The 13,517-nt window shown below is 33.8% G+C and overlaps 1 protein-coding gene across 1 annotated transcript; it reads left to right on the forward strand.

The window, feature by feature from the left end:
• The first annotated feature begins 435 nt into the window (after positions 1–435).
• On the forward strand, positions 436–11,079 carry LOC104229979 (protein phosphatase 2C 70). The gene is made up of 13 exons (XM_009782710.2): positions 436–777; positions 4,444–4,633; positions 4,707–4,904; positions 5,006–5,181; positions 5,312–5,470; positions 7,420–7,563; positions 7,643–7,704; positions 8,050–8,185; positions 8,491–8,585; positions 9,953–10,068; positions 10,194–10,323; positions 10,632–10,686; positions 10,791–11,079. The coding sequence occupies exons 1-13, from the start codon at positions 568–570 to the stop codon at positions 10,950–10,952; spliced, it is 1,833 nt and encodes a 610-aa protein (XP_009781012.1). The 5' UTR covers positions 436–567; the 3' UTR covers positions 10,953–11,079.
• Positions 11,080–13,517: the final 2,438 nt, after the last annotated feature.

Consider the following 13,517-nt stretch of genomic DNA (forward strand, 5'->3'; position numbering starts at 1 on the left):
AAAACTACTTCAGGCCCGGCTACTAGAATGCTGAAGTTTTGCGTGATTGCCTTTGCTATTTCAGCCCCGTGTGCAGAAGTTATGCGAAAAAGTGGGTACGTTTGCAATTTTTTTTCAAAGCGGACACAAATTAAAATGTGGCACAAAAAACGGGTATAGATGCAAATGCCCCGATTTAGATAGTTGACACATGACAGTTCCATGTGTGTATATTAATGCAAATCCAAAAGAACCACTCTCTCACTTCTTCTACAAGTTATATAATACTACGTGTATGCATATACTTTTAATATTACTAGTAAATCAGATCAAACTTAGATTACTACAGTATTTTATACCAAAAAAGGAAAAGAAAAAGAAAAAGAAAAAGAAAAAGAAAAAAGATTATATTCATTCTTGGATGGAGAAAACAAAGAGGAGAAAAATAAATGCGACCATTTCAAAGCGAGGTTGTCGCGAAGCCGAGAGAAGATTGATTGGATTTTAATAGGAATAGAGTTGAAGTAGAATTTAGGGTGTTGTTTTTTCTCTCTCATCATTTTCAATTTTCAAAGCGAGCTTCTCGCAATGCCAGGTGCTGATGATACCATGAACATGACCACTCTTAGCAGCAGCAACATTGTCTTATCGAAAGAGGGCATTTTTATTGTTATTTTTGTTATGCTCCTTTTGATCCTCTTATTTATCCTTATCGCCTGCAAGTATAAGCCATGGCGTTTCTTTTACTCTTCTCCTGTCTCCTCCAACTCCGTCTTTCGCCACAAGAACATCATCAAGGTTAGATTAGCTCCTTTTCCTTTTTTTTTTAAATGTAAATTTGCCTAGAAATGATCTTTTCTGCAATTGGGTTGAAGGGGTTTTGCTTATTGTTTATGCCTGACCTTAAAATTTTTAGGATGATTGCAAATATAACAAGAAATGGTCTTCTCTGTAATTTGGTCATAGGGTTTTGATTCTTGTTTATGCCTGACTCTAATTATATTTGTTTCTAATGTGGGTGAAATATAAACAAGATTGTAATTTTTATTGCTTGGAATAAATTTGCTAGGGTTTATTGTTCTCGTGGGGCCGAATAGAAGGAAAAGATTATAGAGGATTCCCGTCTTTGTTTGGGCTTGAGGTGTAGTTCGTTGATTGTAGTTTTAAGAAGATGGTGATGTGATTGATGGATCATGTTTGGTTCTGCTCAATAATATTAGAGGATGGCAAAGTTTGAAACTTTCTTAATTTTGGAAGTTGGTATAGTTGCCTAGTTCAGTGGTTGAAAGTGGGCAGCTCAGCCTGGTTCCTTTATTAAGGGAGACTATGTTTTTCACATTGCATATGAGTTTCGAGCGAGCTTGGACAGGAGAAACTCTTACTCTTGGAAAAGTTTCTCATGCCCTATTAGGAACTGTGAACACCAATGCGATCCCAAAACTTCAGTGCAATTAAAGCTTCAAGGAAATGAGGAACTTATTTTTGTTTTCTTTAAGAGCTAACTGCATTGTTATGTAAGTCACCTAGGTGGTTCTAAGAGGTGATTTACCCATACCTCCGGTGAGATTTTACTTGCTAGTAGTTGGATACTCACAGTTCAAAATTTCGTTTTGGGGACCCTAATGTGGTATTAGACATGATACGTATCTGCAGAGGTACACTTGAGGCTTTTGGAGAATCCATCGAAAGTACTAAAATTATTACAAATACCTATATCCTACCTCATCCGTCATGTGATGTGAAGTGAAATGACAGGTTCAACTAGCAACAACAACAACATACCCAATGTTATCTCACATCGTGGGGTTTTGGAAGGGTAGTGTTTACGCAGACTTTACCCCTACCTTGTGAGGATATAAAGGCTGTTTCTAATAGACCCTCGGCTCAGGAGGTTCAGCTAGCATAGGCATATAATATATTTAGTTCATTATCTAGATATCTATTCTATTTTTATGAGTAAGGCCCAAGAGAAAAAAAAGAAGAGTAGATATTGACTATCTAGATGGCGACCTAGATATCATGCACTGTTGTATAATCAATATCAATCGATCAATCGACCAAGACTTAGTTCTAATTTAGGTGTGGTCAGCTGAATTAATCCTCTATATTCATTTCACTCTTTTCACACCAATTTCATCTACTAAATAATTTCTCTTTCAAGGCAAATTAGGTGTTCTCTAAACCTTTCAATTGTACTTACATAGACATGATTGTCTCTGACCTGACTGGCATGGGCCTAATACAGGTTAAACACCAATTACTAAGTCTTAATCCCATCTTATTACCAAAAAATTAAATAAAAGATCCCTAAGACTTGGTCCTAACTAGTTGGTATCACCTATATGGATCTTTTGTTTTAACTGTTTTCTTAATGGCTGTATTTTTTTTTTTTGATAAGGATTCTTAATGGCTGTATTTTATCGGAAAAAGGAAAAAATCAAGCATAAGCACCAGTGACACACATTGTTGACAAAGTAATAATTCCTATCATATGGACGCAAGGACTAAGTCAAATGCTATTGCACCCTTTTTTTTAAGAATGACTTTTGGAAATTAGCATAAAGGAAAAGGTTCCAGAGTTCTACGACAATCTCTTGTAGATGTTTTTCTGTTGGTGGTGTTGTCTGTGTTGCCAATGTCTCATTACTCTTGTACGTCGATAGAGTGAAGTGTTTGCAGTTGTCTATTCTAGGAATAGTATTCCAGAGGGGATTATTGAGCTAATACAAAATTTTAGGTGATTTGACGCTCTAAATGTTGCTGAAAGTTAGTATTTTCTCATTTACCTTGCAAAAGGATGTAGAAAACTCAAGTAATAACTTACTTTTGGTGGTTGAATTGTGTGACCGCCTTATTTAAAAGTTTAAGCTACTAGATGGGGATAATTTTACTTAGTTATGATGTAACACCCTTCACGTGAGATTGGATTCGTTATCATAGTGTAAGTATGTGAAAATTTGATGATGAGTGCTAGTGAGGATTTTAACCTAGGACATATGTTTGCTCTAAAACTGTGTGACTATTTCATTTAAAAGGTTAAGTTGTTGAAGTGGGGTCGTACTATTCAATTATCTCGTCAAGATGTCTCTTTGTGTGTGGTAAGATTATTTTCTTAGCACGTGGAAAAATCTTTGATGGGTGATGGGAGACTTGACTAGGATTTTTGCTTGCTTTGTTGTTATGTTGAATTGTGTGATCACTTCATTCAAAAGTTTAAAGTGTTAAGAAAGGTATATTTTTATCTATCTAAATGTGTTCTTGAATATATTTCTATTAGAGTTACTGAAAAAGCACTTGATATTTCATTTGTTTCTAATTGGATCTTACAGTTGAATATTTAAGGTCTTTATGGATTATTTTTATGGTAATATTAGCTATTATTTGTTCTGCTTTGCATAACTATACAGAAGAAACTAATCTCTGTTTAACTGCTATTATCTAAAGCTTTATTGGTTATAATAGTGTGTAAATACTGTAACATTAATTAGGAGATTCCTATCTGATGCTAAGAAAGTCAAATGCACATTCAATTTTCGATGGAGGGATTTCGTCTTTTTTTGAAAAAGCAATGCTAGATTCTAGATGATTTGATAGATCATATTAGCACCTAAAGACTCTAGATTATCAACATAATGTCATAAATAGATAATTCAGCTCTTCAAGTATCACTCTTTGACCAAAGTATACTACGTGGATATTGGTGAGGGATTAATTCTTCTGCACTCTACTACTCCTATTTATAATTTGATAAAACTTCTTAAGATGAAACTGAGCTTCTATAGATTGCAACAATTTATGTGTATTGACTTTAATGTTTGAGTGAAGGTGTCTGATCACGTCTACACTACTCGTTCCTTTTCCACGTTATATTTTCTTACTTTATTTGCCCACCTCTTCCAAGTTTATTCTTGTTTTTAAACTGTAAGACATCCAATATTGAAGTTGTTAAGAGATCTAGTTGGCCAGCCAAACTTTTTAGTACTTGCCTTGTCCCAGTGTCCTGGCTTTCTAAAATCTGACAATGCTTAACATATAAAAGCGCAGAGATAAATTTTTGAACGTTATGCTTTGGTTGTTTTAGGCGTTGCTTTTGGTGAATGTTCGTTTAGTCCTTACAAAAATTTCAATGCATTTACTAATTAATTACCCCCCCCCCCCCCCAAAAAAAAAAAAACCCACCCACACACACACAAAAAAAAAAAAAAAAAAAAACTGAAAAGAAAAGGACTCTCTCCATGTAGGGTGTGGACTATCTTGATCCTATGCAAAATTATGTTACTATTGACTGACTGATTGAATCACTTACAAATGATGCTAATGGAGCTACCACTTATCCTGTGGTTACCTTAATGTCTTCTTAGTTGTTTCATAATTCTTGTTTATAAAGTATAAGCTTGGCTCTTCCTTCCCCCACCCCCTTCTTCTGCATTCTTTTGAAATTGCTGTAACTATATTTTTATGTAGGCTGATGATGTAGAGAGGCCTCTTATTTCAGATGATTTGCATCTGATTGAAAGCCAGAGTCATGAATATTCTAGAAGTTATGCTCACGATGCAGGCGGTCACCAGAATCAAGGGGCTTATGGTTCACCCTGGACTCAGGGACTTGTTCATAAACAAAGGCTGACCTCCATAAATCCTCAATTAATGCATAGTATATAACGCTTCCTTCCTTGTTGATTGGCTTTTTATTCTTTATAGATCATAACTTAAATTGCTTCTTCCAGGCGACAGTTTTGTTCTGGATGTTTGTGATACTTCAGAAGATATTTCTATTGGCCAGACGCTTAAGCGTCCATTTGTGATTAATCAGTTAGCAGAAGAGCAGAAACACATAAGATCGGAAGATGTAAAGTACAGACCAAATGTGGCAATACAGAATGAAAAGTTTGGAGATTTTGCTCCAAAAGATACTAAAGATCAAAGTAATTTCTTCTATCACTGTGACAAGTGCTTGATGTGTTATACACTTTTGATTGACAGTATGTGTAAACAGTGTCATCATATTTTTCTTTTAGAAGTGCAGGAAGCATCCTCATGCTGGAGGTTATCTCGGGACCTTGTCAAGGACTTCAACATTCAATGCAATCAACAGATACATCTAGGCTTCCACTTACTCTTGGAAGAGTGACACCTAGTGATATCTTGCTCAAGGATTCAGAAATTTCTGGCAAGCATGCAATGATAAACTGGAATATAAATGTACGCCCATTGAAAATCTGTGGTTTCATATGGATCTTGGCAGATGTTAATAACATGTTGTTATGTTTCTTAGTTATTTATTTACGAAAGAAAATAAAGTAGAAGGAACATTTCACTTCTATTGTTTCAGAAATTGAGGTGGGAGCTGGTTGACATGGGTAGCTTGAACGGCACACTAGTTAATTCCCGTGCTGTCCATAGTCCTCATTCTGGGAGCAGACAGTGGGGCGATCCAGTTGAGCTTGCAAATGGAGACATAATAACGCTTGGCACAACTTCGCAAATATTTGTAAGTGCGTATGGGCTTTGTGATTTATCATTTTACTAAGATTCTTGTTTTGAAGATGGACTCATCCCCCCTCCCACAAATATATTAAAAAAGACAACCAATTTCTTCGTGATCCTTCCCCTCTAAATAAAGGCACCAATTTCTAATGGAGACAGAGTATCTTTGCGTTCTAATACTTTCATGTGTAATTATATCCAACGCTGGCTATTTGAAAAGCTAATAAAATTTATTTGTTGCAAAATTTACGACCAAGAAGTTGCTATAAAAACAATTGGGCTACTATAGTCAAGGAGCACCATCAAGAAGGGAAACTTTATGGCACTGATGTCCTTCGTATGCTCTAGCAGCTTCCAGAACTAATATTTCCTGTGAAAGAAACCAAATAGGCTCATTTCATGTGACTGAAATTTGGATGCTTTAAGTGTTATAGGTATACAAGGATTAGCTACAGATGGATCACGAAAATTGCAGTTTGCCCCTTATTCAACTGAACATGGCTAATTTGATCTCGCCTGATTAAATGAGAGTTGAAACCAATCACGACAAGGTGAATATGGAATAGCAAAGTAGGATTTAGAAACAGATTAAAATAACCTTTTTTGCATGATACAAACGTGGTTTAGGAAACCTAGCTTGGTTTTTCAATATAAAAAGTTGATCTAATAACGTATCAAATTTTCTTGTAATAATTTTCCGGACGGGGTGGCTTAGTGGTCGTAGAGGTGCAAGGTGATGACCTTGAAACCAAGGTTTGAATCTCAACAGAGGCGACACTAGTAATTCTTTGCATCTGCTAAGTCTTGGTTGGCTTTATACCATACTAGTGCTGCTGGAGGCTGTGGGTGCTCAATGAATTACTTGAGGTGCATGAACGCACTGCCCTGAACATCACCGTTATTGAAAATACTATTTAGTTAATCAAAAAAAAAACATTTGTATGTTCTTTCATAGAAAACTAATATCTGATATTTCCAGAAAATGGATTGCACAGTATGGCCTATAAAGGAACTAACATTATGGAGTGAACCCATCCTCTTTGACCACAATTTGATATTTCTAGATTCTAGCTTTTGTGTTTGGATGTGTCTTTGCATGTAGCTCAAAATTTACACGTTTTATTACCAGAAAGGTAAAATTTTCAATACCTAAATCTGGACCAAAGTTGGTCGGTTTTTCCCTTGTAATCTAAATTAGTTCTTTGAATATTCTGGTATAGTACACCTTTTTTTTTTAATTGTACTGTTATATGGACTCATGGTGTTAGTGAACAGAGGCTGTAGTAGGAAGTGTACAATATTCTGGTATAGTACGCCTTTTTTTATTGTACTGTTGTATAGACTCAGTCTTAGTGAACAACCATGACCTCTCAAGCCACCTACCATCGTCTGTTGTCAATTGTCTTTAATTGCACAATACTGTGTAGTTCTTACCTTAGTTCTCTTCGTGTATCTATTCATGTTTAAGCTGTTACTATTACTATAATTGTGTTTATTCTGGTAAATATTATCCTGGCTGTTTCTATTTGAAGTGAGGCTTTTTATCCTGTCTCGAGCTAAAAGACTGGCAATCATAATTTCCAATTCATAAGCTGAGTCCTATGTGACTTAACCAAAAATTTTCAATGGCAGTAAAGAAGAAAATCTCTCTAAAATGTGTTACCTCTTACTATTTAACAGTCTGGTTTGATTTCGGATAGACATCATGAAGAAAAGTTTGAGCTGTGTGACTTAGAAGTTACTAATATTTGGGCGGAAAACCTATATTGGAGTCAACTAATCACAAAATTATACCATTATGCTTGGTTTAAAATCTTACGGTTTGCCATTTGAGAAAAGCTTACATGTTTTCCAGACAAACCAAAAGAGAAATAATAAATGTAACGTTTAACTAGTGTATGATTGCAGGCGTGAACGTAGGTGCTCATTGTCATGTAATATTTTATCTTCCAGGTACAAATTAGATCCCAAAGTGAGCATCAGGTCCCATTTGGGATTGGTGTCGCATCAGATGCCATGGCTGTACGTCGAGGAGGAAAGAAGCTGCCTATGGAAGATGTTTGTTATTGCCATTGGCCTGTTCCCGGGACGGATAAGGTTTGGACAATTGAAAGGCTTATATTATCTTACCAATCAAAAGATAATGACCAAGAAATTTGTATATTTGCCATTGTAGTTTGGATTGTTTGGGATATGCGATGGACACGGAGGAGCTGGTGCTGCAACGTCTGTCAGCAAGTAAGTTATAATCACTGTGTTATGTAACTCCACCAGTAAAAATAAAAGGTAATGTTGACCCAAAGAAATCATACATGATGTTTTCTTCAATTTAACAGTCACAAAGCAATTGGTTGTTTTTTCTGCTGAAAAATGGCATAGGCTAAAATTTTCTTGAAAACATTCTTTATTCTGGATCATATCATATCTTCTTTTTTCATTGCAATTTTGGAACGAAATTTTAAAAATTAAATCTTTAGTTGGATTTACTGAATTCACTGTTACTTTGTCTTTGCTAGGTGAACAAATTCTTTGTCACCCCTGTGTGCTAATTTGTCTTCGTGGTTTTTTGTTGTCCCTATACAGAATAATGCCTCAGATCGTTGCTAGCATCTTGTCAGATTCATTTAGAAGGGAGAGGGTGTTGTCACAATGTGATGCTTCAGATGTTCTTAGAGAAGCGTTCTCTCAAACTGAAGCGAGTATAGATCACCACTATGAGGTTTTTACCTAGACTTATTTTGTAGTATATCTTATAAGCTTTATTCACCTGGTTAAAGCTTTATCTGATTATCTCTGTGTGTAACAAGTTTATTTATATGAATGTTGTGAGTTGAGCAGAAGAATTTTTTGGTTAAGTCCATGCGCTGATGCCGCTTTCCCTTGTTCTCATGTTTATTGCATTCTTACAGGATATTAATTGTTTTTTTGATTACTAAGTTCGTGCTGCACATTAAAGCTGTTAAAAGGTTTTAGTTTGTTGGATTTACTAATATTTTTCTTATTGATGACAATCAAATCTGTTAGGGATGTACTGCAACAGTGCTTCTGGTTTGGGCTGATGATCATGAAAACTTTTATGTGCAATGTGCAAATGTTGGAGATTCAGCTTGTGTTGTAAAGTGCGTCCCCACACTTTCATCAGTAATTTCATTTTCTAACTACTAAATACATGGCAGCATTTCCATATGGCCTTTGGTTGCTTTTGGCGTTCTTCATTCTAGTATTGTGTGTAATAATGATCTTTGTTTACGTTGCATGATCTATTGTCTAATTTTCTATAGTTCTCATAGTTTTATCTTCTCAATTACTTCTGCTCAGACGACTAATACCTTGATTCTTCGAACTATGAATTCCAACTTTCGAGATTTATGCCTTGAATTGGTAAGATTGACATTTATCTTATTAGAGAGATTGAACTTTAATATTTTGCAATGTTACAGAAACATAAACCATTTATCTGTTATATGTTGTAGCTCTAACTTGGCCTAATATGCAGTCTGCAAATTTCATCATACATTGTGTGAAACCAAAAATGTTATATCAGAGTTAATATTGGGCCTCAAAAGCCCAACATATTCATCAAATGAGTGTCGTAGACGGGATCTGTAATCGTACAAGATTAGAGATGATCTAATTTGACAAAAGGTTCCAAACAACATGCATAGAAGAAAAATTAGTAGTTTGCCTGAAATGGTTTCACCATGTCTTATATGGACGTCCAAATGCATCGGTTTTGTAGGTGTGACCGTGTGACACTGAACTTTGATGTGGATTTATCCTAAGAACACAACACAATGGAAACAAAGGTTCTATAGAGGCAATACCAACCAATTAGGATTAAGATCCAAATATTGTTTTTTGCATCAGGTCCACTGTTTTCATGAAATTTTTATGTGTTTCAAGACTTATTTGTTAACTTGGACTGCTTCCCATGGTGTGGTCTGGCCATCGATAAAGCTGGAATTATGAACCATAGGAGATCAGAGTCTGAATCCTAACAGAGGAAAAAATAGACGGTGATTTTTTCCATCTGCCTACGTTTTAGTGGGTAGAGTTACCCGGTATCTATATTGGTGTAAGTAGTCAATGTGTGCATAGTTGACATGAACACCATTGTTATCAAAGAAATTGTTAGTTTGGAGATAGTGGGAGATTTAGAGAACCTTTACTTTTAGAGCATCCTTAATTCATTTATAAAACAAAATACTATTTAGCATTAGAATAGAATGGGTTCGAATAGACCGCAATGGATAACTAGAATTCATATGGCTGATCCAACTAGTTGAGGATCAGTTGTTGATTGATTGACAGTAAATAGTTCATGTTTGTATGGACTATGCTTTAGTGAGATGTTATGCAGCTATAAGTTGTCTTAATGCAATACCTTGTCAACTCATGCCAGTGAAGGTTTAGAAGCAGTTTAAGATATATACTTATTATAAAGCACTTAGTTTAAACTCATTCATTCTGTTTTTGTTTGAGGCAGTATTGACGGGAAGCTGACAAAAATGACTGAAGATCACAGAATAACTAGTTACTCTGAAAGGATGCGTATCCAAGCAACAGGGGATCCTTTAAAAGATGGGGAAACAAGACTATGTGGTGAGTAAAATCTTTTGTCTCTGATCCTTTCCAAAAAAAAGGGAACTTTTGTCTCTATTGTGCTTGTATATCCCCTGTATAATCTCAATGATCAACCAGCAACTGATTTGCTTGCTCTTAACTAGGTTTAAACCTTGCTCGTATGCTCGGAGACAAATTTCTTAAACAGCAAGATGCTCGCTTCAGTTCAGAACCTTATATTAGTCAAGTTTTGTACATACATCAAGCTAGCAAAGGATTTGCACTGTTAGCTAGGTAATTCCAGCTTTATTTGACGTCATTTCATGTATTGCTGCAGAGCTGTTTCATTCTCTCTCTATCCTTATTTTTCCCTTCTCCTCGTTTCCCCTTCACCCTCTACCGAAATTAATAAAGAAAAAATGAACTTTTTCAAGTATGTTATCTTTCATCTTGTTATCTATGTAACATGGGTTGCCTTGAACTACTTGTGTCGAACTCTAGGACATCAATAAGTACATTTCTTACCGATTCTTCAATACGTGCTATAGATTAATAGATAAACTATACTTTTGGCTTAAAACATGCTTGTCGATTTGCTCCAGTGATGGTTTCTGGGACGTAATTAATGTGAAGAAGGCAGTTCAACAAGTCCAGCAGGTACGAGCACTTTGTATGATTCTCTTGTGTGGAGGAGGGAGTCACCCGATTCTTTCCCAAGCTATAGCTTCTTTAACCATATGTTGAAATTTTATGATGTGCAGACAAAGGAGAGAAGCTCAACAGATGAAGAAATTTCTGCAGAAAAAATAGCAAATTCTTTGTTGAACGAAGCCAGAACATTGCGCACAAAAGATAACACTTCCATAATTTTCTTAGATTTTGACACCACCAATAGAATTCTTTCTTGTAAAATTGATTCATAGGATTGACTTCACACCTTCATATATTTAGTATTACAGTGATGTTTATCTCTCTCTCTTTTTTTTTTCTGCAATTGAAGATCAGTTACCTTCTGTTAATATTAGTGCAACCCCTCATGTTATTGACAAATTCCCAGCTCTGTAGTTATATCTCTAACATCCAATGAGATGAATTTGAACAGTGGCGGATCAAAATGCGCGTTTGCAGATTCAGTAGAACTCAGAGTTTCGTGCTCGAATCCTATATATATGTGTGAAAAACAAATAAAGATAGAGTTGGATATGCGTTACAGGAATCCTATATATATTTGAAAAACAAATACAGAGAGTTGGATGTGCATTTCAGAACTTATTTTTCAACTCAGAATCCCAACATCCAAATTTTGAATCTGCCACTGAACTGCCCTTTTTATGAATTATGAAAGGTGAAAATATGGACAGAAGGACTTAGTATTGACCTAAAGCTTTCGTGGTACAGGACAATTCTTTAGTTCCTCTTTATTTAGAAAATGAAGTTCTGGAAGGGGTATTTTCATATATATATATATATATATACACCCACTTTTGGGCCACCATTGATGCCCGCATTTTCCAAAATTTTGCAAAGTGTACCTGCTCGGATTTGCAGTAGTTCAATCTGGTCAATGCAACTTCAGAAAATCTTAAGTTCTGAAACATAAACTTGTTTATCGAATTTTAACAATCTAATACACGATTCAATACCCAAATCTACTCCAAATGAGCCCAAATTTGAAACATAACTCAGGAATATCATAAAGAACAAATCTCAATCATCAAATTGTTAATACGACAGTGAAATTAACAAACCATTTTGCAACTAAGAAAGAAGAAGAATTTCTAAGTACAAAGAAGAAGAAATAGCAGTAAAAAAGAAAAGAAAAGTGTATCTAACTGAAGTTATCTAAAAATCGGTAAAATAGTTAATTTTTTTTGTAAAAGGTGGGTACAAATTTAATGGATGACGCCAACACATAAAAGTTTTACTTATGGAAATAAGATTTGGAAGTAAGATTCAATCAAATGCTTTTCTTTAATATCAGGAAACATAGATGAAAAAGTTAACACTTCGAACATATTTTAAACATGTTACTAAAGTTGTAATTAGTTCAAAATAAAACATGAAAAAATTTCGGGCTTTACAACAAGTAGGTTAAAACATAAAAGCAATAATCTATATCTATACTATATTAAAAACACGAAGGTCCTTAGCGAAATGTTGTTCGTCTTTTTTAATTTTTAAAAATAGAGTACACGTTAGAAAAAATAGTCATTTAACTATTTTTCTAATATTAAGGACTTCAAAATCACCTAAATTTTTTATATTATCTTTTTCCTTATTTAACTATATAATATACCATATATGTAAAAGAAATACTAGCAATGTCAAAGTAGGAAACTAGCGTGTACTTAGAAGTCGGACTCCTTTAATTCTTTAGAATTTTACTATTTTAGTAAAAATAAAGTGACATTAAATGAAAGGGAATAAGCAGGGGAAGCAAATAAAGTCTCCTGCCGTGAGAACTCCTTATTCTTTTTTTTTTTCTTTCTTAAATTCAAAATGTCACTCTTTTAGTGTAAATATTCCAAAGGTTATTCACTATCAACGACTTTACAACAAATAATTTAAAATAATTAAAGGGTACATGTACATTAAAATTTACCAATAAAAGAATAGATTTAATTTTAACTCAAAACCTATTGAAATTTTCTATACATCATAAATCAAACCTATAAATCATAAATCAAACCTATAGACGTAACATGACGAGCAAAATATATATCTATAAATAAATTTACAAAAGATAGGAATACAATTTTCAAAATAATTATACTTATATTATAGTAATAATAAACAATAATGTATTTTAAATTTTTTGTTAAACTTATACATGTCAAAGCAGAAACCCAATAGATAATTAAAGCATAAATAAGATACCGATATTTATATAGCTAAATTAATAGTAATATATTGTACGTATTTCTTTATAAGAAATTTAAGGATAAAATAGTAGAAAATAAAGTATATTATAAATAAGTCATCATTTTTAATGTTTTCCTTGGCATTCAGTCAAACGAATGATAGCCTCACTATATTTTTTATTAAACTATTTATCGTAAATACTAACCCAAACGTAAATATTTTTCAGACTTTGTAATTTCAAGTTCACAACTATTGAAGTCTCCTAATACATCGTAAATTAAAGCTATAAACATATTAGGACGAGTAAAAATATTATCTATAAATAAGTTTACAAATAATAAGACTACATTTGAAAATAATAGTTATAGTAATAATAACTATAATGTACTTTAAGTTTTTGCCAAATTTTTACATGTTTAGTATTTAAGTTGTATGATATTATAATTGTATATAATTGGGTAGAAATAATGTATGAAAATTGTAGATAAATTGTAGATAAGCTGTATAATATATAATTAGTTGTATGGAATTTGTTTCTACTATGTATAAATCAGATACAAAATATAAAAAAGACATATTATATAAATTTTGTATTTAAGTTGTATCTTATTGTAGTTGTATTTAAT

This window comes from Nicotiana sylvestris, chromosome 1 (genome assembly GCF_000393655.2).
Source record: "Nicotiana sylvestris chromosome 1, ASM39365v2, whole genome shotgun sequence".
NCBI classification, from domain to species: domain Eukaryota; kingdom Viridiplantae; phylum Streptophyta; class Magnoliopsida; order Solanales; family Solanaceae; genus Nicotiana; species Nicotiana sylvestris.

Bases quoted from the DNA above. Each gene is read 5' to 3' on its own strand.
- LOC104229979 (XM_009782710.2), top strand. From the start codon at position 568: ATGCCAGGTGCTGATGATACCATGAACATGACCACTCTTAGCAGCAGC. The intron at 8,586-9,952 runs GTGCGTCCCCAC...TGTTTGAGGCAG, and splicing joins GATTCAGCTTGTGTTGTAAA to TATTGACGGGAAGCTGACAA. The intron at 10,069-10,193 runs GTGAGTAAAATC...GCTCTTAACTAG, and splicing joins TGGGGAAACAAGACTATGTG to GTTTAAACCTTGCTCGTATG.